This window comes from Leptosomus discolor, chromosome 1, assembly GCF_034619465.1.
Source record: "Leptosomus discolor isolate bLepDis1 chromosome 1, bLepDis1.hap2, whole genome shotgun sequence".
Taxonomy (NCBI): Eukaryota; Metazoa; Chordata; class Aves; order Leptosomiformes; family Leptosomidae; genus Leptosomus; species Leptosomus discolor.
The window spans coordinates 210,616,738-210,643,801 of NC_141391.1; the positions used below are offsets into that span (position 1 = coordinate 210,616,738).

At 42.9% G+C, this 27,064-nt stretch overlaps 1 protein-coding gene across 1 annotated transcript in view; it reads right to left on the reverse strand.

Moving 5' to 3' along the window:
* ELAPOR2 (endosome-lysosome associated apoptosis and autophagy regulator family member 2) overlaps nt 1-27,064 on the reverse strand; it is a 99,454-nt gene that overhangs the window by 35,254 nt on the left and 37,136 nt on the right. The window contains exon 2 of the mRNA XM_086474532.1: nt 12,761-12,881. Coding sequence (XP_086330658.1) covers nt 12,761-12,881 — 121 coding nt within the window. The remainder of the gene's footprint in view (nt 1-12,760; nt 12,882-27,064) is intronic.

Consider the following 27,064-nt stretch of genomic DNA (forward strand, 5'->3'; position numbering starts at 1 on the left):
GCTCTCTCATGACATATTCGGATACTTAACAGTATTAACTTTTTTTTTTAAAAGAAAGTTAAATAGCAAGAAATGGAGAGCACTGCTTAACCACACATTCCAGATCTGTGAATTTCAAATAAGGAGTCAGTAACTGCAAGCGATTCGCTGCCATAATGAAGACACAAAAGGCAACAGAGCCTCCTTTTCCTTTGCAGTGAGGTTGAGCGGAGATTACTGCTTTAACTGAACAAGTGGCTTTTAACTCTTTGCAACCTGACCGTTTTAGAGAAAAAAAGGGTATAACAGATCAGATAGGCTGCCACACAGGACACTGCCATCCATGGCTCACCTTCCAGGAGAGACATGAGCCTGTTTGTTATTTAGGGGGGGAATTACCTTTTCTAAGAACCGTATTTCAAAGGCAGCAGCATTTCCCATCAAAACATATATGTCTGCAAGCAAACTAGCTCTGAGCATGCCAGCTGCTTGCCAGGTTCAATTTGGGGCTGAACGTGGCTAATGGCAACATGAACTGCTTTCAACATTGGAACAGATGCATCGTTTGGTCTCGTTCCAGGAGGCTAGGAATGGCTGGAGGGGGATGGGGAGGAAACACAGCACTTGATGAGCACAGAGATGGTCTCCTGTCCTAGTGTCGCATAACTTGCCCTTCCAGCAAGGGGGAAGACCGAAAACCAGGCCAAACTCTCTTTAATCTAAGCAGCATCAATTCAGGAGTCCACCCCAGCTGGAGATGGGAAGGTTGTGGCCATGCCCAGAGGGACCCTGCAGAGCAGATGTGCCCTGCGATGGGCCAGGAGGCTTTGCCTGAAGTGGCACAGGGCACAGACAGATGATCAGTCCCAAGGCCCTGGTGCTTTGCTTTGCTCGTGGTTGCTCCATCTCACTAAGATATAGCTGGGCACAGATCTAGTGCTGACCAGCGACCATTTGTCGGCAGAAACAGTTGATATTATCGCAGCACTGCTGTGTTTGTGAGGGTCACACACACAACATGCTGTCAACAGGAAGGGCAGCATCACCACATGGGAGGTTAAGGTGCAATATGAAGTTTCAGGATCTAAATCATATATATTAGGTGTGTGCTCTGATCCATCCTCCACTAAACCTTCCCCCTTTCTTCAGACTCCAGAGGAAAAATTAGTCTCCTGGCTTAGACATAGCCTTGCCCCCGACCCCGGAGCCCATTTGTTTAAGCATTTTATACTTAATTTTTGGAGAAAATATCTCTATTGAATAACTCCTTACATGTCTACCCTGTTTCAGAAAACAGAACTAAGGTTGCTAAATCACAGAGGCAATTCTGAAAATCTGTCCCAGAATCAACACTGTTGATCCTGTTTGGACATCACTATTCCTCCCCCTCTTGACTGAAAATTTTCCTAATATGCCTTTCAAATGTCAGTTTGGGTGCTACACACCAACTTACACAGAGCAACGCATACTGTGAAGACTGAATTTGATCTTCTTTTTTCCTGTGAAACACATTAAAAGGTTTCATGATCTGCACCATCATGGAGATTTTTAAAACTGGAAGAACATTTTCAGGGGCTGTTAGAAACAGCAAGACATACTGTGGTGCTGAATACACTGATGCCTTCAGCAGATCCGGTGAAGCTGATGCAATTATTGGTGATTTGAAGCTGTAGCTTTCTTAAAATAAATACAGAATTAAAAAAAAAAAAAAAATGTTGTGGTTTGTATAGGTGACCAGTCTCGTTCACAAAAGATGCTGTAAAGTACTGTTAGACACCGCCACAGGCAGCTGCACGCGTTCATACATGCATGCAATAAAGCTGACACCGGATTCACTTCATAAAAAATTAACAAGAGCTACACTGCTAATACCCACCAAAACCATTGTATAAGTCTTGTCAAACAGACCTCATTTCATTCTTTAAAAGGATTACAAGTCGCTTGATAAAGGTGACTGAGTGGATGTAATAGACTTAGGGTTTCTAATACAGTTAACTTAGTTTTGCATGTCATTCTGATGAAGGAGGTAGTACCACAGAAAGCCAGTATGGCAAGAAGATCATTCTAATACTGAATATAGTTGTGATTCGGCATTTTTAAGAGGTCAATGCAAAACCAAAGGACTTTAAATGCTTTTGGAATTAGAAGTAATGTCTTGCAGTGAGAGATCTGAAGTGCTTAGTCTATTTAGTTTATCAAAAGAAGATTGAGAGTCAACTTGATTAATATATAAGCATCTCCAGGGGAGAAAACACAGGATGCCACTGACTGCATAAGAACTACCTTCTGGAAGCTGAACCCAAACAAATTCAAATTGGAAATAACGCACATATTTTTAATAGGAAGAATGAATGATTGCTGGAACAATCTGTCATGGCATATGATGAACCCTTTGTCTCTCAAGTGCTTCGCACCATAACTGGACACCATATGGAAGAAAAGCTCACGCCAAATTATCAGCCTCAGCATCAGCCTGACTGGATGCATTTTAATGGCCTGCAAGGTCAAAATCTAATTAATCCCCCTCCTCCTAAACTCTATGAGAGGAGAGCGATGGTATCTTACCTCCCTCCTGGGATACAGCATGGACAGACAGACGTGGGGCATCCTGAAGCAGGAGCCCTGCCCACTGTGTAACCACTTGCAAGAAGTGCTTGCAATAGATGACTTTACCGATCTGATAGCACTTTACAATCACTTTGTAGACATGGAAACGGCTCCCCAGAGGGCAAAACAGACCATAAACAAGCTTGCCTCATTTGCCCTTCGACTGCAAGGCTCCAGGGTCACGTTCTGCCTTTTAGTTCGGCTGATTTTGGTGGACTAGGGGCAATTTCAGTTGGCACATTTCTCTTCTAGTAACTGGCCCTAGCAATCACACATTGCTTGAATTTCTGATGAAAGGGGTCAGGACAGCCTTATCATGAACACAGCTGGACTAACAGAGTAGATCTTCACATGTATATGACTTCTTCTGAGGTCTGAAACCTTCCTCTGGAGTGTTTTCTCGTGTCAAGTATCTCCCAGATATTGCCATGCTATGAGAAGGATCAGAATATTTGTGATTTCACCAGAAGATTAATCAAAGCTGCCTCAATGCCCTGCATCTTCCAACATCAAACCTATAATATATTCAATTGCTTTCCTCCTTTATGCAGCCCCAGCCACTCAGTCTTACACTTTCCCTCAGCTAGCTTCCCATCCCACACCACTTAGACCCACTACTTCTACCTCTACCATTCTTCTCAGCAGACATTTTTCTCCAGACGTTCTTACTCATGATACCTAAAACTATTTCAGCATTTATGTATATTCTGTTGCTACTGAGTGTACACACATTCATGTGTATCCTTCTATGTCCCCCTTACTCTCCATATACTACAATTTAAAAAAAGACACAGGACTGGATTTTGCCAAATTGTAACATTAGAATGGGTAGCAATGGAGCAATTCTACCCAAACCAGTGACAATACCCAGGAAAAAGTCTCAAACACTGGCTTTCCATCTCTTTCCCCTCCATTCCTATGTTTTTCATCCAAAGCCCCACTGCCTGGGACTCAGGTGAGATGCTGCCATCTCCCAAAGGCAGAGCCTGGGCTGAATTATTTCAGCCTCCCATGGGCAGCGGTGAAAACTGTAGCTCAGAAAGGAAATATGAGGTTGGCAGCATCACACATTTGTCCCTCTGAACAGCTGTTGGGTTCAGCAGACACCTGGCACAAACCTGGAGGGGAAGATGCAGCCAAGGACAAGTACATAGAGGCATCTGTCCAGTGATACCCTGGGACTTTGGGGTCCACAAAACAGGAAACCAAGGACCAACCAAAATATGGCATAAGGAGAAAAAAAAAAGAAAGCCAAAGGACGAGAGGAAATCATTGCTTCATTATTAATGTTTCCTATAATCTCAGACAGCTTCAGAATGTCTTCCGTGAATAATTTATATGAAACTTCTCCAATAGACTGTGAATAATTGATGTTCGTTTTCTTCAGTCATTATATCCCAATGTGTTACCAGGAACAAGACTGAATCTTAATTTAAGAAAAAGAGTCTGTCAACGCTGTTTAGGCTTGAAATATGATCACCTTGAAAGCTGATATAACTTGAGGAAGAGCACTTTCTTTGGAAGAGATCCTTCCTTTTCTTAAGAGTAAATAATTTTTCCTTTTATGCAAGAAATTACAAATTAGAGCAACGCTTTTTCCAGTTCGCCTTTTTGACAGGAAGAGTACCATTTCTTCCAGCTGGCCTGCCACATAGGACAGTTTTATTATCACTTTTATTTCATCATTTGGACACTGAAATGTGTGGTTTTGGAATGGGGCTACTCAATAAATGCATGAAAGAGTGGCACAGAGTGGAGGAAGGCAGTCATCACCAAGAGGTTAGCAAGCACTTTTGCTGCCAGTGTTACAACAACCATCTTAGTGGCTCAGCACTGAAGATGGCAGGAAACATACCTCGAGGTGAGTGAGTAGCTTTCCAGACCCCACTGACTCCATCAGGCTTATTTTGATTGCTCACCAGCCAATGTGGTTGGTGCAAATGGCTCCTAGTGTCATCTGAGATGTCCTCTGCACGCACATGCACGAGCACGCACACACAGAATGCTTGCCTCTCATCCCTATACCAAGCCATAGCAAAAGGTCTTGCCAGCTGCTTTCCTGTTGAAAGAGAAATCAATGACTCAGAGGAAGCTGCGTTTAACTTATTTAATTACATTGCGTACAGAAATAGGGTGAAGAGGTCATCAAAAGACACTAAGGCCAACCTTTCTCTTGGAAGTCTCAATGCACACATCAACACACAGTTCCAGTAACTCTTCTCCAGGAATTAAACTCTGTGGGTTCAGTGCAAACTCTCCTGCTTTTTAAACTATTTACCTAAAATAATCTGTGCTTCAAAAAGCCAACAATAGGACTTTTTCTGCAAAGGCAATGTATTGCTCTTGCACAGAGGAAAAAATCTGGAAAAATTACTTGTAAAACTGGGGTATCTCTCAGGGTAACAACAGACTTTAGGAAAACATCCAGATGGAAATGCCACAGCAAAATGTAGCCTCAAGCCTCAGTCCAGGTGAGAAACCCAGTGCCATCAATAGGACTCACCTACCTGACTTGAGTTAGGAACATGCATTAGCAGGGGTGCTTTAAGAGGAATAGCAATAAAATCTGCTTAAGTGCTTTGCTAAATCACAGTCTTTTAGTAGGAACTCTTGAACTGTGCCACGCACACCACTGCTGGCTAAACATCTTTGCTACGACAGCCTTGCATTGATTCCTCGGCTCCACGGTGTTCCTCAGAGCAGCCTTTGCTGCTGTGTGCTAGTCCCCTCCCCGGTGTTCCCTAGTGGGAAAGCCTTTCCTTTTCCTTTCAGAAAAGGCATAAAAAATTTCCTAGGGATACAAAAGAGACTCAGGTAAGATTGAGTTGCCCAGTCCCACAGGCCATACACACAAAAGCTCCCCTATAAAGATCATGACTTTGAAATCTACTTCTTGCACATCTTGCTATTCATGTCAGCGCTGGCTCCAGAGAAAGAGCTATATTATGCTTTTCAGACATCCTTAATTGCTAAGCAATACATGACAGGCCAAGGGTCAAATCTATAGCATATCAAGAAATTCTCAGATTCCCTGGATTTCATGCCCACTAAGAATCCATTTTTTTGGTACTCAGATTTGAAAGGGCAACCTGCCGTATGTGACTCTTATATGTTGACGGGCAGCTTCACAGCAGCCATACAACTGTTCAAAAGAGAGGGGAGAAGGGAAAGTGTTAGTCAAAATGAGGGAGGAGATCAGCATATAGCATTCCAGTGAGCATTCTCAAGGATGAAGGCATGAAAGGGGAGATCTTCTGAATACATTTTTTGAACATTATCTCAAAATAGTACTTTCCTACAGCTCGGGATGCCCAACAGCATCTGCCACCTTATGTAAGTACATCTATGTGCACATGTTAGATCTAAATGACATGGTTAAACACCAGCAGCCATTAATAGTTTCACCTCATTGTTTCTTCCAAGGTGAATACCCAAAGAAGTAATGTCAGAATGACACTAAAAATGAAAAAAATATTAATACATCAAGGTTGATGAAGACAAGATCCGGTGCTTTCAAGCCATGAGAAAAAGTGAGAATGGATACATGTCTAGTCCACAGAACTAGGAGGATGTCACCATATTTCCTCTCTTCAGTTGAAACAAAGAAATTCCAGTATTTTCGAAGCCCATTAATGGGACTAGAAAATAAACCTCAGCCAAATAAAAAAGTAAAAAAACTTCTCTGATGGTCTGTTAGGATTCACGTTTGCTTCAAGAGGCTGTAACTCTGGACTTATTTAAGCCCTATGAAAAGTACTTCTTACATCCATTCGTATATGAAGACAATGACACTGTGGTGATAATAAATTTTTTTTTTATTACATAACAAACTATTTTAAGGTAACATAAATAAATGTGACTGTGTAATAAACAGCACCATTCCCAGTTGAGTATTTGTATGTACATTCACATCCACATGTGCAATAATGTAAACATTAAAGAAACTGCTAAAACCTATTGCTATTTTCAAGTCTTCACTAGCCAAACTTCAAGTAAAACTCCAGAAGAATCAACTCTTTAGCACAAAGACTACACAGAATTTCCCTGAATACAAATCTAGTTGACAATGAACAGTTGTAAACTTTATGTCAGCAGGTTGTAACACAAGCACACAGGTTCTGCCAGACGTATAACATTAATTTTATATTATCCATGTATGTGCACACACCATATATGTTATAAAATTTGGAGGTGCCCACTGTTTTCAAGGGAGTTAGGAGCAGACCCACTTCTTATCTGCTTGGGATACCAAATCTTACCAAAGACCAAGAGAACATCAAACTCAAAAGCTTCTATTGAAGTTTTCTGCTACAAAAGCAGAATGTTAAAACTCCTACAGATCACTTAAATTGCCTTCTGCAGATCACTTAAATTGCCTTAAAGTGTTACAAAACCTACAAGCCTTAAAAAGGTCATTTACCCTGATTGTGTCTAAAGGGCACTGCAATTAGCAGGAAGATCCATCCATATCTCCTCCTGTGGTAACCTAGGAGCAGATTACACAAATTAGAATAAACTCAACAAACACAGCTTAGTAGCAATAAATCAGGGCAAATTTTGCTCTCAGGCCTCAGTAAAGTCCATTGCAATTAAGGACAGCCTATTTTCTGAAGTCAGTGGAGCTTTTCACACGCTTACCATTTGGCACATGCTCACACGCCTCGCCTCAAAACTGAAGCACATTTCTGATTTCAAAAAAGTTGTTCCTGCTTTAGTGGCACCAGGTAAAGCTGGAGTTTGCTAAGCAGAGCCATTAATTACTCCACAGCACCATACTTGATCAAGTTCTTCTGTATTATCAATACGTTTTGTATCTCCTTTCTTAAGAAATCTTACTGATGGTAATTATAACTGGCATTTGGATACTGACTATAATAGCGATCCTACCAGCACTTTTTCCCCTCAAACATGGCAAATTCAACTCCTTTTGAAATTGCTCTATTATTCTGACTATAGTTTCTCTATTATGCACATAGTGCCACTAAAATTAATAGATATTTATGAGATAAGGTACAAGCTATTCTTCTTTAGGACAGTAAAAAATAACTCATATTCTGTGGAATAAGAGAGTTAATATTAAAAAAGAATTTGAGGTCAAAATGTGAATCCTTTAAGCCCTTTTTGTTCACAAACTCTGCTGAGAGTGCACCTGGGCACAGCAAGGGCACCCTCTGAACCACATATCTGGGTTGTACTTTAGTGAAGGGAGATGAAGAGAGGAAGGAAAGGAGACATGGAAGGAAGGAAGGCTCCAAATTCAGACTTTTAATTTGAGTGTAAAGCATGCAGCATATGGTCAGGCTGGCAGAAAAGCCTGACTGTGGCCACTGAAACAGACTGCAGCACAGTGTCAGCTGGAGCCCAATGCCAAGTCCTGTTCCCACTGCCAGGCCCTGAAAGGTCCCCATTAGTCACTGCGTACAGCCCCCACACCAAAGCAAAGGGTTTTCAGAGATACCAGCCATAAAGGGGTGCAGGAAAGCAAACCTCTCCCATTGACTGCCATAAATATTTTCTGTTTAAAAAGCCAAGCAGCTGCCCTGATGGCAGTGATCCTTATCAGCTAAATTCCCGTCCTGCTATCAGACTCATGAGGAGATCAGAGTGAGATCTGTGGTAATTAAAAATGAACGAGAGACCAAATTATTTAAGCACATTCCCAACTGTCAAGAAGTAATGGAGTGATTCAGAGGTCGGCATTTTGCTGAGGGAGGCTCTCTGTCTGCTACTACCCCCCAGCCAAATGCTCCTTGCCTCCACGTATATGCCCTACCTCTAAAATGGTGCCAGGAAGATGCTTGGAGGGGACATCTTAAATGGGAAGCAGAGTCGAGCCACACAGATTATCTTTAGGTGCAACAAATATTGCCTTTTTCGTAGCCAAGATCTTTGCTGCACTTTTAACGTGTCTCTGCAGGATCCCTGGCACATCAAAAACATGACTCATCTCTGAACAAACACAAGCCTGAGAGAGGTGGTCGAGCAGCCTGGTATGGCCATGCCACGGCCTGTTCAGAGGCAGCCTGGCCTCATGGGGCGAGCACTGAGGTACCACACCACACTGAACTGCAAAATGCAGGCTGACACCCTGATGTGGGGTCTGAAAGTGGGGGGTGACAGCTGCAGCCCCACAGGGCAAGGAGATCAGAAAAAAAGAGGGGAGTGAAATATAGAAAGTGGCATATTGTCCCAGTGCATTGCAAGTGAACTACTGTGCTGCAGAGCATCTCCTGTATCTGGGGTCACTGCATGGCAGGACCTCCTACAGCATCACAAACATCTGTCATGTGAGATTCCTTCTTTCTTCCCATCTCCCACCTGGATGGGAGAGATGTGGAGGGGAGGGTAGCAGGAGGGGAAGGTAGGTTATCACGCTGCTCTGTGCTCATTGCAAGATAAAGTTAAAGAAAGCGCCTTCTTTCATTAACCAGGTCATAAAGCAGTCAAAATATCACAGTCCTTTCTACTCTGAACCCCACGATTATTTCTCAGAGGACTCCGTCTTCTCTGCAGGTAGACTTTGCCGATTAAGTTTTTGAAGACTCAAAAAAAGGGCTGAATCCTGACACGTTTCAGAGATTACAGACATTTCGGGGAATGCTGACAGTTAACTCTCAGTGGATCACAGTCAGCTGTGTTTTGCAGGTCTGCGTGCACTTAAAAATGCAGCAGAGCGCAGAGATACCCAACCTAATTTTAAATGGGTTCGTTCGAACGAAAAGTAGTAAAACATAACATCCTGAAAATGAGCACATCTCAAGACACCAACTGAGCTCTGGTGCTACAGTTAGATTGCTCCAGATAACGTGAAGCACCTGAACTAACACATTTTTAGCAATATCTCAAGTGTCTTTCCACTCCACTGGAGACCACAGTCTAGACATATTTACAGAGATGATCGGAGACATTTAACATATTGTTCTACCATCTTTTGAATTCCTAGTTCAGTCACAATTTAAAGAGAATGACTGCTGAGCATTTGGAAGCGGGAGAGGTTGGCGCAGTATTCTCAGGATCCAAAATTAATGACAGCCTGCAAGTCACTTCTGTTTTCAAGTCACTTCTGTTTTCAGGGAGCAGTAAAGATCAATAGCAGGTGTTCTCAAGCGGCAGACATTTCTGAATAGATGAAAACAACTGCAAACAGTATATTGTGAAGTCAGCAGTGGTGGCAGATATGTTCCCAAAAAAAACCCCCTTTCTCACCTAGATTCCTCCATATCAGTTGTGTCCTAGGTGCCATGAAGGACCATTGAGGGCTTTGCCAACCTCAAGGAGACAAAAAAAGCCTAGGAGCTCATGCTGCTATACAGCTGCAACCCTTTTTTTAAAGAGCAGGGACATAGTTGGCTCAGATATATCTCAGAACTAGTAGATACCAATCAAAACTTCTGAAGGTAACAGACCTCCAAAGCTGGAAATCATCCTACCTGGTGTAATTGTACTGTGGCCCTCAGTTCCACAGTACAGGCTGAAGGACTGAAAGAGATATCTAAGGGAGCCCAGGACTCAACCAAAAGATGAGCCCCAGTGTCGATATGCTCTGGCATAGGGTAGGATCTACAAGATGTAGAAAAATCTATATAAATTTGTAGAATGTCTAGAAAGACTCATCTCAAAGGATATGGAATAGTTACAGTATTTCTTGACAGGTCTCAGGATAAAATAACACTAGGCCTATGAGAAAAGGAAGGCATCTCAAAGAGCCATTAATTACTTGGTGAGATGTGTGTGCAAACCCTGGCCAAGCCTGTAGCACAAATCTCACTCTTTACACAATCCACCAGGAACATAAGTTGTTGCAGCTCCAAATGTAGAACCTTTCATTTTCCATTAGGCTACAGAAATTTGTGCTTTTAGTATAAGACACCCTTGGTCCAGCTGCTGTGTTGTCAGATGAGGCAGAAGCCACCAGCTCAGAGAATATGACAAGTCAGTGAGGAGGTGTCCATCTGCCAGCATTTTCAATGCAACTCATTATCAACAATAGACACCCATGTGCAAAGTCTAAAGAGCTAGAGGGCACATAATTTTCAAAAGCTGCCTCTCCCAGTATATCCCACCCATTGAAGAAAGGACTGTCAGACAAACTCTACGCTGATTCAAGTATTTTGCAGTAAAAACCACCATGTTAGCCAAGCCAAATGGGAGGGACGTTCCCTATACATTCCTGCACTGATCGACTGCTGTTGACAGATTCATGTTTTCATCCTTAAAGGTTGGTTGTTCTTAAAGCAAAAGGTGAAAGACTAACAGATGAGAAACCTAAAATTACTTTTGCCATGAGAATATAGCCAGGCATCTCCTGAAGACAGATAATCTACTACAGACACACAAAAAAGACAGAACTACATTGATACAGCTGCAATCCCAAGAGCCCAGAGAGATGAGATCTGAAGGGTTCACTAAAAAGAAGTCCAATATCCAATTGCTTCTCAAACCAGCTGAATTGCCATGGGACTTAACAGCAACACTACAAGGAGGAGAGGTATCTACTGAGATGAGTCTTCCAGTGTATTTCACAGAATCCTGTACTTTGGTGTATAATATCATAACCAATCTATTGGGCAAAGTTTTCTCCTTGTCTAGCATGGGGACAGATATGGAGAAGCCAAAGATTCATCTATTGATATAAAACAGTTGAATTTCATTGGAACTGATTTAAGATCAGAAAGACACAGAAATAAGAGATGAAGAGGGAAGTGCACCATTTGTCAAAATCTGTAGCAGAAAGTCGAGGAGACTGTAACGTTGCTGGACCTTAAACCATTTATCACAAGATTTAAGAAGAAATAGTGTATATCAGAAAAAAACGAGTTATACCTATGTACTCCAGAGTACACTAAAAGTGATTGTGCAGCAGAAGGGATAACGTTATCTGCTCCTTTCTAATGCAGACAGCAAAAAGTTACAGGCTTGAAGTAGAACAAGTGATATTCAGCAGCAGAAAAAGCTGTAACAGGAGGGAAAATTAAAAGAATAAAATAGATGAGCAAATATCTGGAGACTTTGTGGGCCCTTCATCACTGGATGTCCCTGAAAACAGTCCAGCCAAAACACCAGCCGTGAATGACAGTCATTGCTACTACACCTATTTGGGCTGAGGGAGGAATTATGGGATCAGCTGAGGTGCTTCCCAGCTCTATATTTCCATAATCGAAAAACACATCCTAAGGATACACAGAGATTCCACATTTAAAACCTAGGAAACTAAACCCAAATACCAGGAATGACACAGGTAACTTCTCAAACGATGCTTGTAAGCAGTCAGAAATCTTCCAGTGGTCAACACTGCTGAAGAAAACATTTATGTGCCTCACGCTGGAACATATGTCATAAAGAAATGAACAATAAACCTTTACAGGAGAGTCAGAAGTGAGTAAACCTCATCTCTCCTACAGCAGAACTGAAGGGATGTTGCCATTGTTCATCCTGTTTGTTAGGTACAATAATTTATACTCCCTGGTACAAATTACTGAGAAAGTAAAGCACTGCTAGAATCTTTTGTGAAGAGAATTGCTAAAGCAAGGAGGTGTGATGGGAAACAGCGTGGGAAGCTACAAAACAGTGAGGGAACAGTTCAAATGTGTTTGCAGAGCAGCAGCTCATTCATGTCCCCAGATGCAAAGAAGTGTTTTAACATTTTAAAAAAATGCAGGACCAAGTGATATGAGAACACTCCAAGTCGTTAAAAAAAATACATAAATAAAATGCAAAAGCTTCATCATGAAAATAACTCAGGCAAATAAGATATTTACTATTATTTATACATTCAGCTTATTAATTAGCTAAATAATTCAGGTAAAGAGAATGTGGACACTACTATGCAAATATAATTTGGCCACCCCTGGTACCCTTTTGGGCAATACAGCTGCAGAACTTTATAGAGTATGGCAGCTCAAGACAAGCAACCACGCCTCTTCAAGGGGTGTTGTTATAGACGTGCCTTGTCTGTGAATTAGCAAACAAGGGTACCTGTAGCAGATACTGAGCTACACAACCACGCTGCAAAGACAATCCCTGCTCCACAGCTCCAAGAGACAAGAAGAAGGATTGGAGGGGAAGGATTAACTCAGGGACACTCAGGACATCAGTGACAGAGCTAAGAAGCCATACAAGGGTAAACAGCACAAACAGCTAGTAAAGGACTGTAAAATGAAAAGTGCTGACATACTGCATTCCTTCCCTTTCACCGGGTCGGGTAGTCCAGAGCACTCCACTGACGGATTCGGGACAGCCACCCTCCATCTGGAGCCACTGCTGTCGCACTCTGTGTACTCGAAGTGGTAATCTGTCTGCAAGCAATTACAAAGAGTTTCAGTTTCATCATAACATTTGCATATTAAGCTCATTAATCATGACTGGGATTAGCAAACTCAGTTATAATTACATCAGAAAGGAAGTAGCTGGCATGGAACATACTGTGCAGCATTCTCACTTCTTTGATGATCACCGTGTATCATCACAGAGCAAGCACAAAGCACATCGGATGCTGTGCAGTACAAAAGCTAAGGCAGAGGGTGGGATTTGGAAAAGCATTTGAGACTCCACTAGAATTTTTTTCCCAGGGAGCAGGATTGATCCCAAACTTCTGGCCATGATGGTATTTGATCTACAGCAGCCAACCAGGCTTTCTCTTTGGTTAATGGAGCAAGCCATACCCAGAGCACAGGCTGTCCTATGTTAGGTTGGATGTCTAAGATGGATAAATCGCCTTCTGTTGAGTGCCTTTCCCTCTTCACCGATTTCAAAGGAAGCCCAGAAAAATTAGGGGAGGTAAACTCAGTATTCGGATACCTCTGAAAATGTCATCCAGGGTCAGCTCTGAGGAGTACCTCAAGGCAGAATTCATGATGTGAGGGGAGATCAGCCCCATGGTCTCCGTGACCGAGATAAGCCCTGAGCAGCCTAAGTGAAAAGCAGTAAGAAACTTCCTAGCATTAGCTAAGAAAGAATACTAGCTATTTATCTCATTAATAATATTGATTCAGATCCCACATACAATCTAGACTCACATCTAGTTATATTTTTAGTTTTGTCTTTGTAGCTTTGTTTTCAAATTCATAGCCCAGGATTGTACTATTAAAGTAAACCTCAGTAGCATCTCACTCTTGAAACAGCTTGGCATGAAGAGAGAGTTTGGGTGAGGTTGGCAGCACTGGTGCATAAATTTTTTCAGAGGGAACATCCCTATATTAAAATGACACACACTGGCAAGGTCCATGAGATGTCTCCACATGGGCAAGGCCACCTCCAGCTCCCTTTGCAGTCAATAAAGGGAAAACATTGACCACATGCCTCTTTTAGACTCTGCTACAGAGAGGACATGGAATAACACGTGTCCGAGAAACATTTCTTTCTCTCCACTGTCTACAGAGGGAGATCAGCTGCCTGGTTTGGGTGGAGACTTCTCCATTTCCTTAGGGGAAGCCCACCTTCAACACTGCACAGCCCTACGTGGCCCATAAAAATGACACAAAATCATAAGACTTAGGAAAACGGAATCAGAGCTTTAGCCACAGGCTCGAGGTTTATGCAGCTTTTGGGCAAACCGGTGTGGTGGATCCATAAAGTCTGATAGGTTTCTTTCGATTTAGCTGGCTTCTCCTGGCACAACTGGCCACGAATGAAGGAGGGGGAAGGCAGTGGTCATGTCTGCAGCCTAAGGCACAAGAAGAAGAGCTCCTTAGCTGGCATAGCTCACTCTTACTATGGCGAAACCCAACCATGAGGCAGCATAAATCTGCTTTCCTAAAGATCTGTGCAACCGTGACTGCAGACATCAGTCCCTAAACTATGCCACCCTAAGAGGAGGTACTCTGTGCACACAAGGATAATTTTGGCAGCAATTTTTTCCTGCGCATTCTATGACCCCTTGCAGTGCCAACATCCCACATGATGGAGCAGAAGAAGGGGAATCAGGTTGATAAGGGTCAGTCCATGCTGGCTCTGGTATAGATTAGTTAATCCCTGCAAATATTCAGCCGACTCACAAAGAGAAGACTTGCAATCCTCCTTATTTACTTAAAGAAAAACAAACAATATTGAGTTTAATACTTCTACTGTTACCATAGCTCTCCAGAGATATTCAGATGTTAATAAAGTTCTACCTAAACATCATTAAAGACTTTGCTACTTTACATCCAAGTACAAATAATATTCTGCTTTCTCTGGAATTAGTATTTTCATGGTTCAATAGATGTCTTTGTGACTCAAGTATGGTTTAGATACCTAACTAACAGCACAGCAGAAAGAAAAATTAATTGTCTCAAAAATAAATCAAGGCATAAGAAGACACTATCAAACCCAGAGCCACACGTGAAATATGATGTACCACACTCTCAACTCTACAAATACACTCAATTAAAATACACATTTTCCCCCTTCACATCTCATTATGCAGTCTTCAAGGAACAGAAAAAAACACTCCTTAATCATCTTGGTATGAAATCTGCCCATAAGGCAACCACAATACATAAATAACGTATCTGTAATAGATCCATCTCACAGTTCATATCACATAAGAAAAAAACCAATCAATTAAATTAAATATACGAGACTGGTGTGAAGCAAAGAAAAGGATATTAAAATGTTCTGAATCTGACTCGTGTTCAGATCTCTTTTCTATTTCATATCAAGTAAAAAAAAATAAAAAATAGAGCGATTTGGTGTCAACAATCCAGGTTGCTCTCGTAGCCACCCTCTCAAATGACACTTCAGGGGTGTCTAGCCAGCACGCAATCCCTCTGCAGCCAGAGAGGGCCTCAGAGGTGGTGCAGCTGTGAAGGACACACCATGTAGGGCAGAAACACGCCCTCTAATGGTTGTCTGATGGTCAACTATCACCAGAGATTCAAAACTCAGGACAGTAACTAAATTTATGGAGAAAAAAGGATTTCTGTTCTCCTTCCAAGTTCAGGCAAAGGAGCCAAGTCTTTGCCTCTCCCATCCCTCCATGGAAATCACTCCAGCTCTAACAGTCAATGAGGTTTAAGATGTTAAACAGCAGTGGTCCCAATACTGATCCCCGAGGGACACCACTCATCACTGGTCTCTACCCAGACATTGAGCCGCTGACCACAACTTTTTAGTGCAACCATCCAGACAATTCCTTATCCACTGAGCGGTCTACCCATCAAATTCATGTCTGTCCAATTTAGTGACAAGGTTGTTGTGTGGGACAGTGTCAAATGCTTTGCACAAGTCCAGGTAGGTGATATAATTTGCTCTTCCCTTATCCACCAACGCTGTAACTCCGTCATATAAGGCCACCAAATTTGTCAGGTTTGATTTGCCCTTAGTGAAGCCATGTTGGCTGTCACAAATCACCTCTCTGTTTTCCATTTGTCTTAGCGTATATTCCAGGAGGATCTGCTCCATGATCTGACCAGGCACAGAGGTGAGACTGACTGGCCTGTAGTTCCCTGGGTCTTCCTTTTTTCCCTTTTTAAAAATGCGGGTTATGTTTCCCCTTTTTCCATCACTGGGAACTTCACCAGTTTGTCATGACTTTTCAAATAGGATGGATAGTAGTTCAGCAACTTCATCTGCCAGTTCCCTCAGGACTCTTGGATGCATCTCATAAGGTCCCATGGACTTGTGCACTTTCAGGTTCCTTAGATGGTCTTAAAACTGATCTTCTCCTACAATGGGCATTCTCCCACCTTTGTATTCTGTGAATCGGGTGGTGTGGCTGGAGCACTTGTCAGTGAAGATCGAGGCAAAAAAAGTCACTTAGTACTTCAGCCTTCTCCATGTCAGTTGTAGCCATGTCTCCCATTTTGCTTATCAGAGGGGTACAGTTTCTTTCATCTTTCTTTGTTGTCCTGTGTACCTGAAGAAACCCTTGTTATTTTTCACACGACTAGCCAAGTCCAGCTCCAGCTGTGCCTTGGCTTTCCTCTATTCTACTCTACTCTACTCTACTCTACTCTACTCTACTCTACTCTACTCCTCTACTATAGTTCTGCCCTATATAATAGTTTTACCTAGAAACAACCACTGAGGGCCCAGCTGTATCCCTCTTTTATATATGCACCACAGACATGAGAACAGCTCAGATCTTCGGCTGCACCACTGGCCAGCTTTAAGTTAACCAGCTTGGCTGCTTATAGTGGGCGAATATAACTGCACGGAGCTCTGGTTCAGCTCAATGATCCAGCATCTCGAGCTGGTTTAGCAGACATGGTGACACTGTCCTCAGCAGCCGGTGTAGCTCAGGTCCACCCCTACGAGCTGGAAGCACGCCTTGACTGCAGCGCTGACACCTTCAGAGCACATGGGAGGTATGCAGGCACTGGAAATTGCTCGTTAACGCCAGTTTACTGGGCTCAGTGCTTCTAATCTGCCTCAGCAATTTGAACTTCCAAATATAGAAGGCTGACAGAGAAGCCTTCTCAGCACCATGGGACACTTCCACACTTTTGCCTCTCACTGAAAAATGCCACTGCATTATGTTAGGATTCTTGTCCTCCTTGACAGAGAAATTTCTTCACCCACCTGTTCTCTGAAATTAATTTTATGGCAAATTCATTGCCAGACATTACCCGTTGCCAGCTATTACTCTGGTTTTGCTTTCAATGTTTTTTCCCCACTATCATCCAGACATATAGTATCTTTAAATTTGGCCATGGGCCTGTTTTAATTTTAACTCTAATTCTGACTCTGTTTTATTACTTTTCTGGGCTTGGCCTTTATGTTCTAAACTTGTCTCTCCCTCAGTTCAGCTCTTATTTCCTACAACATTTCCTATGTTATTGCTCATAATTCCTAAGCTTTGTCAAAACTGTTTTGAATTTCAGACCCAAAGAGTAGGTTTCCATAGGAAAGCATCTCTCAGGAAAATATGAACACTCCCCCATTTAGGCTTAAGCTTAAAAAAAAAATAAAAAAATTTTAAAAAGCAATTTTCTAAATGGAAAATTGATGCTGTTCCAAGAAGCTGTTCAAAATCGATGTGTAGCCCTCAGCATTAAACTTCAAATTAAAGGATGTTAGTAACCTGAAAAATGCTGCCAAAAATAGGCAACTGTGTTTGTTTTACCCTGTGCTGAATTTTGCTTTATTGTTCTTGGAGAATTAGTGAAATCACATCTGCACTACCATGCAAAGCTGTTATAAGAAACTCTCTGACGTATGTGCACTCTCTTTGAAGTATACCATGCACAAAAAAGATGCCCTCGTGCATGTACATGACGTCAAAGAGATGGTGCACTGGTCACGGCTCTGCCAGGGGGAGAATAAAATGAATTTGTCCAGCGTCCTATGTTCAAAAAGCATTGATACTGGATCGACGATGTGGGCCTGCCACCCTCACACACATCCTGTGCAAAACTCCAGCAGACATCTCCTGGCTCCCTGAGGGCACCTGCACCTGCTGCCCTGCAGCCCTTCTCCAGCTCCCAGCCCACCAGGAGCTGGCTGAGCGACACTTCAGTGAGGCATATCCCCAGCAGTGTGTCCTTCAACTCCACTGGCCCTCTTCTCATACAATCCTTGGCTTGACTTCAGGTGGCACCAGGTGCTCCTCCTTGCACAGGCCCCCAGACCCAGTGCGTGTAATGTTAGCTGTTTCCAGTGCACACCTCTACATCCGAGTTCACGGTCCTTTACAACAGTTGACAGACACAGGCATTTCCAGGGCACAGCTCCTCTCATCTTAAAGTTATTTCAGGGCATTTCTGAAACTCTAAAAGTATCAGTTTCCTCTACAATAACTGGAGAGCTTTCACCCAGACCACCCCCTTTAGAACTGAGCTTTCTCCGTGACAAAGAGCAACACGCACTTCAATGCCTTTCTTATTTTTCTGCACCAATCTTTTCATTCTGTCGTTTCACCTAAATGGGAGATGCCCTGTATCCTTCCTACTTAAACAGAACTGAAGGGCAGAGAGAGCACAAGCCCTTGCAACCAGTTCCTGATGCACTGAACACTTGGTCTGGGCAAGAAACAATGGATGAAGCCCAGGAGCAATAAACTTCTTTTAATTTTTTTTTTTTTAATTACCATATCTGTTACAAAATATAACAGCAAGAGTCTCTTGCAATTTAACAGCTTGTTCTGCTCATGTTGTTTTCCAACCACAGACATTACTGAGGCAGAAAGAAAAGCAAAACAGCTTCTACCCTACCTGCCACAATATTACTAAACAACAACTCTCAAGAGGTCTGCCACTTATTCCTTCCCTGAACTTGCTCTGCTTGTTCCTCTGATACTTTTGCTTAACCCGATTAACTGCACACAATGCTATTAAAAGATATTGCTTGCCAAAAGAGGCATCCATAATCTTTACAGACCCATGTGCTATCTATATTTACATGTGCAACAGGGATTAGCTGTGTATTTATTAAAAAAAAAAAAAAAAAAAAAGACCCACACACAAATAAAAGCCTCCTTAAGGAAAGAATGAATACAGGAGGAGATAAGGACGGAGTCCAACCCCACTGAGCACGCTTGTGATCCCCTCACACTAATCACATTGAAAGGGAGAAAATATTTTCACTTCCCTGGTACACCAAGACATGATATCCCAAAAAACAGCAGATGTAGAGACACAGCAGTCTCTCTGTGTGGCTGCTTCCCCGTGTCTGGCCTCTGTAGCATTAGCAGTCTCAGAGACTATGCTTTCAACACTTTGAGACTGCTCCAGTGCTTTCAAGGGCTGCCCATCAGTCACTTCTTATAATTCAGGCTTTGAAAGAGGAGATGCAAGTTCACATTTCTTACTAGTTTCAGGCTTCTACCCCATCGTCCTCTTTTACTGGACTCATTATTTGTAATTATATCCTTTGGCACCAGTAAATACCCCTGCATCCCCTCTGTGCTCCTACCATTCCCTAGTCCATGAGTGAGCAGCAGACCTGTCCATCAGCAGGGCTCTGTCACATCACTCATTCAGACCTAATGCCCAGTTCTACGCTTCTCCTGAACATGAACAATCTCCTTTGAAATTACTTATATTAGTGCCTTTCAGCCGAAAACTTTAGCCAGACTTTCAATTATTTCCATCCATATTCCTAAATCCCCAAATTCCTGAAGATGTTTATGTGTATTCTGTCGCATTTCTCTTTCCGGACTCCTTACTCATTTGCAGCTCTTTTGGCAGTGAGACACCCAGTCCTAATTGCATTTCTTAGAACTCCACAAGGCAGCTGCATATATTCAGACTTTCTGAAAATCAGGCTATTTGCATCTTGAGCCTAATTCAAGCACCAGGTTTCAACCACCAGAAGCTGAGGTTGAAACACTGCCAAAGCCATCTGCAAATTAAAGTGAACTGAAGAGGTTTACTGAATGAAAGCCAAAATTCTGCAAAAATATATCATCAATATTTGTGAGAAATCAGAATAAATGACATTTAGGTGAGTTTTTATATAACCTGTTTAAACATAATTCCCAGGATTCTAATACAAATATGTTAAAATAAATGTCTAGTCCTAGGCTAGTGAGCGGAGTGACCTGTAGTGGACAGATCTCTGCAGAATGATGGGGTACGTCCAGACAGCCATGAGCAGCTCCGTCAGCAGAAGAAGGGCAAAGACAACCCCTATCAATGTTTAGAAACAAACGGCTGATAGAAAAGTGTTTGGATGAATATTGTGTCCCAGTGGAAATGAGAAAGGTACTGAGCTCTCATACCAACCAGGTCAAAGGACTTTCTTTGCCCTTGGTCAACATACTGCAGCATGGGACGATGGTCAGCAGAGACAGGAGGTGCTTCCAGCACATCTCAGATGTTCAGAGCAGGGTATGTGAACTGCATTTATTTCTCCCTCCAGAGCTGGAGGAGTTAGCTAGCCTAGCTTGTACGCAGACATTTCCACACAAGCATCTGAGGTCAGGGAGACAAGTCCTTCCCTTTGTACATCTTCACCCAGCTGTGACATGCTGGGCTGCCATTTCAATTTTGAACGCATTGGTGCAGCCTCTGAACAGCTCCTAGTCCAAGAGGCACCCACCTCTTAACTGAGCCTCCCAGAGATGCTTGTCATAGAAATAATGTGGTTTTAGTATGGCAGAAATTTAACGTAAGTGATAGCAGGGCTAGAAGGGCACTTCACAGAAGTCATTTAGTCCATCTTCTTGCCTCCCATACCTAAACTATTCCTGACAGAAGTTTCCCTAACCTCTTAGGAAACCTCCAGAGATGGATGTTACACGGCTCTGCAGGGTAAAGCTCATAGTTATCGGATAGATAAAATGATGATAATGTGCACAGATCATTCATCGGGCAGCTAATGAGGCAGTTATCATCATAAGGGAAGCTGAGCACAAGAGGTAGAAGAAATACTTGGGGGTGAAGGGTTTATTTGTTGAAAAGCACAGTCCAAAAGGTACCATTTCAACATATAAAGATTCAGAGAGCATGGCTGGCACCAAAGGTTGGCTGGGTCCTTACAAGAAATTGCATTTACTATACTACACATTTACTATACGGTTTGTTAAGGATCCCCATGTAACACATTGCTGGCATGAAACTTCAGGGCTGTGCTCTGAGTAACGTCTTCTCTTGGCCTTCAGCCACCCTCACTCTGGCTGAAATCAGTGGAGATTTCACCAGCCTCACTGGGCACCAGACGGGTCAGACTCAATCACCTTTCAGCAGAGACGGTGAGCTTTTTCAATCTGACATTTCTTCAGCCTTTGCCAAACCCCTTTCAGCAGCAGTCCAGTAATGACTAGGAGAGTTTTTATTATCATTATCTTACTCATCCTTCCAGTGACCATTTTCAGCCTGAAAAGATCAGGTCAGCCAGCAGCCCTTTGGCTGTGAGAAATTCATTTTTCTTTTAAACAAAACTTCACAAACAAGCTACGTGCAGCTTACCCCAACCATCTCTGAAAATGTCTGGGATTATTTATTTGTGCAAGCTACAGAGACAAGTAGACAGTGGCTCTTTCATCCAGGACCTCATCTGTTGCTCAGCTAAATCAATAAAAGATATCCATTGACTTCAAAGGACAACAGGATGAGCCACAGTCAACCAGCTCATGTACTCACCACCCTAAGTATTAAGTAACAGGTGAAGGGCATTGCCATCCTTGCACGTAAAACTGCAGAGAAAGCAAAGAGTTTTCTACCTTTTAAGGTCATCCCATTGAATCTCATGGGTGGAGGTACCAAATACAGAATTCCACAGGATGGTGCAAAATGGCCCTCAAAAAGATTATTTTCAGTCAGACAAACTATATGTGTAGAGACATCTCCAGTGATAGCTTAATAAATTAATGTGAGATATTGAGCAGTTTGACTGCCCCAACTCACGTTTTCCCTCTTCCCTTGTGTCAGCACTACAGCTTAGAAGAACCTGATCCATAATAAAGTCGGTTTTTTTCACTAGTTTTTAGCCAGAACAACTCCCTGATCCAGTTCATTGCACACGCGTGAGCACTGCTGTGGACATAGAGGAGAAAGTGGCAACAGGTGGCTGAGGTGGAAAGACAGAGAGGAAGAAAAGCGGGGAACAGGACTGGCCTAAGCATGCAGAAGAGGCTACATGACCTAATGGCCATGCAGTCTTAGACGGGGTTAAACTGGTGGCGAAACTGCACCTTGATCCTGACATCTCTTCTCACAGCTTTCACAGCTGTGCTATTCAAGGGTTTGGGTCTCTCTCAGGCACCAGAGAACAGTTTAATGAATATGGAAATTAAAACAGTCTCTAGGGATACACATCTCCACAGCCACTCAACAGAATTTCCAAGTGCATGTTCTGGTTCATAGCAACAAAGCCTTACAAATCTTCATCAAAGAGAGACTTTGTAATGCCAATCAGGCCATAAAAAATAGAGAGTTAAAGAATAAACTTTGTGTTTTAACTGCACCTTTGGTGAAACACTGACTCCTGTTTTAATACTTCCACCCCCCGCTTTACATAAAGTAACTCACAGAAAGCCATCAGCAAGAAATTCAGACATGATGATACATCTTTGCATGGCATCTTAAGCCCTAAAATACTTTTTCCCTAAAGCAGAAAGTAGGAGTTAAACCCTCCCACTCTGCTCCATCACCTCCCCATAGCTTGACTTGGATAATTTGGAGATGTGGGAGTGAGGGCTGCAGACACATCTCAGATAAAGTAGATGAGATGGAAGTAGTAAATGGTACTTTGTAAAAATGGCAGGAAATCTCAAATCCTTTAGCAAACAGGAGGATATGGGCTCTTTTATAACGCATAACCAGGTTAGTATGGACCAGAGGCATAAATCCTCCTCCTTGGTCAACTGCTGGCTTGCTGTGGAGTCTCAAAGAATTCTTCACTCATCTGCCCTACAAATTTAACCGCATTTTGCACTGCTGGGGATGATACACTGCTCTGCAGATTATTTTGGGAGCCAGACCATTTTTGAGGGTCTTACCTAACACCAAATTATGAGACAAGTCAGGAGTGGAATCCAGAAGCTGAGTCCTTAAACAAACTCTATGGCAAAGGTAAAAACCACAAAACAGGTCTAAATTAATGCAATTCCACAGCATTTCACCCACTGTCTGCATAGCTTCAGAAGAAAGAAAGGCTTGGAGCACTTATTTTCTTTACATTTAAGACTGTTACAGGAGCCTCAAAGAGGATATTTATGTCAGGACAAAGCTTGTAAGAACTGCAGGTTAATAACCTGTTGCTGTGTCTCTGACAGGTCATTCCACATGTAAGAGCTGCCAAACACCTACCAGAAAGAGGACACAAGCTGTCAAACAGTATGGCACAGAAAGCAGCAGAAGTTTCCTACTCTGTTTCTCCACCAACACATCGCTGTCATCAGCTGATACAAGAAGTCCCCTCTCTAGGCTGAAGGGATACTCCCTGCAACCATTTGCTTTTGGGTTTCACTACCCAGGACTATGAAAAAGAGTGCTGGTTAATACCTTTGGAGTACGGTGGTTTTTGAACAGGATGCCAGTCAAACAAGAGTGGTTCAAGCATCAGGAAAAACATTTTGACACAGCTCTCAGGTGGGACCTGCTGATGCAGGACTGGATTGAGGTGTTCCACCTTCTCATTAGAAAACTTTTTATAATATTCATCTCTGTATCTCCTACAAAGTCACTAAACTTTTTAGCTGAAAGTTAACTGTCTCAAGGGGGACACAACTTTCTCAGGTCACAATAAATTTAAATGATGGTATGAAACTGTCTGGCGTGTTTCCAACAGCAAGGATAGAAGAGAAATGAGACAGACATGTTCAATACCAAGAGCTTCCGCTGGGAGGAAAATCTGCTAGACGTGATCAATTAATTCATTGTAATAAAGAGCACTGTAAACTGCTATTGATCATTTTTGCCCTGTGCTTTGTATCAGACAGAATTCTAATATATGCACATGCCAGGGGACTGGAAGGCATATTACTCAGCGAGTCTTTCAATTGGCTTTTTTAACTACAAATCATGTGATTATTTTGTTTACAAGTTGGGGACGTGTTAATGAGCCGATGACATGTCATTTATGACTATTGTCTAGGTAGAGCCTCCAAGGTGCATTAAATACAAACAAATAAAAAAAGCAATCACCTTTAACTAGTGTGTGGGCACGTACACACGTGCATGTGCATTTTCATACGCACACAGAGAACTCAGGTGAGGATAATTCTGTCATCATTTACCCCACGGGCTCCATCCTCCTTGGCTGATAAAATTTGGTACAGCTCCACTGTCTGCAGAAGCATTACACTGATTTACACCCACAGAGACTCCAGCTTCTTGTTTATCTTTTAAAAGAAAGACAAAAGTCGTTAAAGGTAACACAGAGGTCTCAGGTGACATTCGGTGTATCTCACTGCTGCTCCATGAGCCCCCTGATCACGCAGCAAGAACTGCACCGTTTTGTCTTTGCTTTCAAACCCTTCCAGCAATGACAGCTAATTAGGTGCTGCAGAATTAACTTTCATCTTCCACCTGTGTGCCAGTGGTGACTAATAGCACTCACAGAATGAATCAGAAAGCAATTCCAAGCACACCAGTAAATCCCACCATGGACCAGCATGAAGAGAATCTACAAGGAGCTAGATAGGATAGGATTGACCTCACCAAGACATGGATGGCAAGGATGACAGGGAAGGAGCTTGATATCTTTCCCTACCTTGGAATAAAAAAAATGCTCTGAGCAAGTGCTCCTTTCACAATGAAACATCTCACTGCAGTCAGGGCACTGCGCACAAACACTGCTCCCTTCCAGGGTCCCATCCTGTTCCTCAGGGTTTATGGCATGGGCATATCAATGCCCTCGGTCAATGCCCTCGGTGCTCCAAAGTAAGGTTGTAGCTAACTTCTGCCTTCCCTGCTTGCTAACACCCACTGAAACCCCGTGGCAAAGTCTGTGGCCGGATTTCCTCCCAGGATCTGACAAACCCATTTCCCTCATCCCCTCTCTCCCCAGATGCTTTTATGTTGTGTTACGTATCACTGAAGTGCTGATGCTCTGGGAGGAATATTAGCGTTAAATATAAATACTGGCATTACAACCAAAGTTATCTGTTCCTTTCTGTCAATTACAAATCTATTCTCCTCACCCTGCACTACTCCAGCCTCGTGCTTTCTCCTGCAGCCTCTGTCTCTGTGGCACCCCAACAAATACGCACATACACAAATTTGACTCCAATCACCTCTACACAGGGATTCAGATCAGCCTGACGAGGGATTGCCAATAGCAAGGAAACAAGTATCTGAGCTCCTAAGGTCTGTAGAGCTGGATAGAAAATATCCTGATGGACACTGAGAGGGAAACACACCACAGGGGCAATGCAACTGCCTGTGAATAGCACTCTGAGGGTTTCAGTGTGTGCTTCACCTCAGCTACATGGAGACAAACCTGTGACTCCAGTAAGATAAAAATCATGCTTCAAGTGAAGCACACGCTGCTCTGAATTCAGACAGTCGCCAGCAGACCGCCTAAACCCAGCCTGAGACAAGTGTAGGTCTTTGGAAGGCTGAAAGGGATACAGGTGCCCCAGAAATACAGGAGGGCAGAAATATAACTCGGGACAAAGCAGAAAGGCATTCAGACCTGCACAGTAAACCAGGAACAACCAAAGGCTCTTCCTTTTCCTTATAGGAACGTGACCTAAAGCTTCAGCTAAAACAGCTGCATTAATACTTCCCCGCGAACTCCGCATCATCGCTTTTCCCCCTTTCATTATTTCTATTTCCTATTTCTATGGAAATCTCCCACGGGAAAAGGTTGCAAAAGATTTGGACAGAGATAGTCTTCAGCAAGCGGAGCAGAAAAAACTATTTACAGCCCTTTTCCTGGGGTGGTGACAACCCTCTTCCCTCCCTCTTGACATTGGAGTACCGATGAGAATTTTCCTAGCCTTGTGTCCTTGCCAAGCCAGACCAGCCTCATCCCTCCAGCAAAAAGCAGATGCCAGATTCCCGATCTTGTCCCTGTCCCCTTGGCCACCCCTCAGGATCGCAGCTCACGCCTGCATAGGGCAGCCAAGCTGCTTGGACCTGCCCCAAGCAGTAACAATAGCTCAGGAAAGCTGTTTGGTCCCTCAGTTCCTCTTCAGGTAGCATGAAGCAACAGAGCCAAAACCCAGCAAACAAAAGTTCAATCAGTTGAGGCTCAAAACAGAAACAGGACTGCACAGAACAGAGCACAGGAAGAGTTGCATGGGCCTGACTGCATGCAGAGCTAACAGAGGCGTGATACTTGTTCCTGGGGCTGCAGAATTTTCATATGACTCCTTCTGAGTTTATCAGGCATTTTCCCTGCATAAGGAAGTAAATAAGCACTACTAATTCTGAGCCAAAAGCAGAAGAAACTCCTCATTAAACAGGAATTCATAGAGCTGAGGTCCTAGGATCGCTGCGCTGCTCCACCACTGACAGATAGTCAGGCTCCATGTCTTTGCCAGGCAGATCGGGAAGGAGTTGCAGCTAATACCCCAACACTAAAACATACAGGTATCAACCCAAAAAAGCACCAAAGGCAAAATTCAAATCAAGTCTGAAATTAAAAGAAAAAAGCAATCCTAGACTTCTTGCCAAAACTGGAGTAACACCTGAGGTACAGCGACAAGGAAAGACCACAGTATATGCCTAAGTCAGTCTCCATTAAGCAAAAGTTTTCTGAGCATGATGGAAGTTTGGCATCTGAGCGCTTGACCAGCTTACAACACACACATTGACATTCACCCAGCTTGCTGCAAATTCCTGTCCAAAGCAGGATCTGTCTGCAGGGGTTCGTGTTCCAAATCTAATTGGAAAATGTAAAATTCTGAGGCAGTAGTTGCACCTTGCCCAAATACTTGAAATGGGTGGGAACACTCTGACATGAATACCTGATTGGGATTGCTCTTCCCAGCTTCTAGATTTGAGATATGACATGAGAGACTATGAAAAATCTTACAATTCAGTGTTTAGCTTACTTGTGCTTCCTTACGTCACAGAATATCAAAGCACACCTTGGGAAATCTGGTGTCTTTATCCTCATAGCACCTTTCTATGGAAGATGAGTGTTGTTATCCCAAATTTAATTCTCC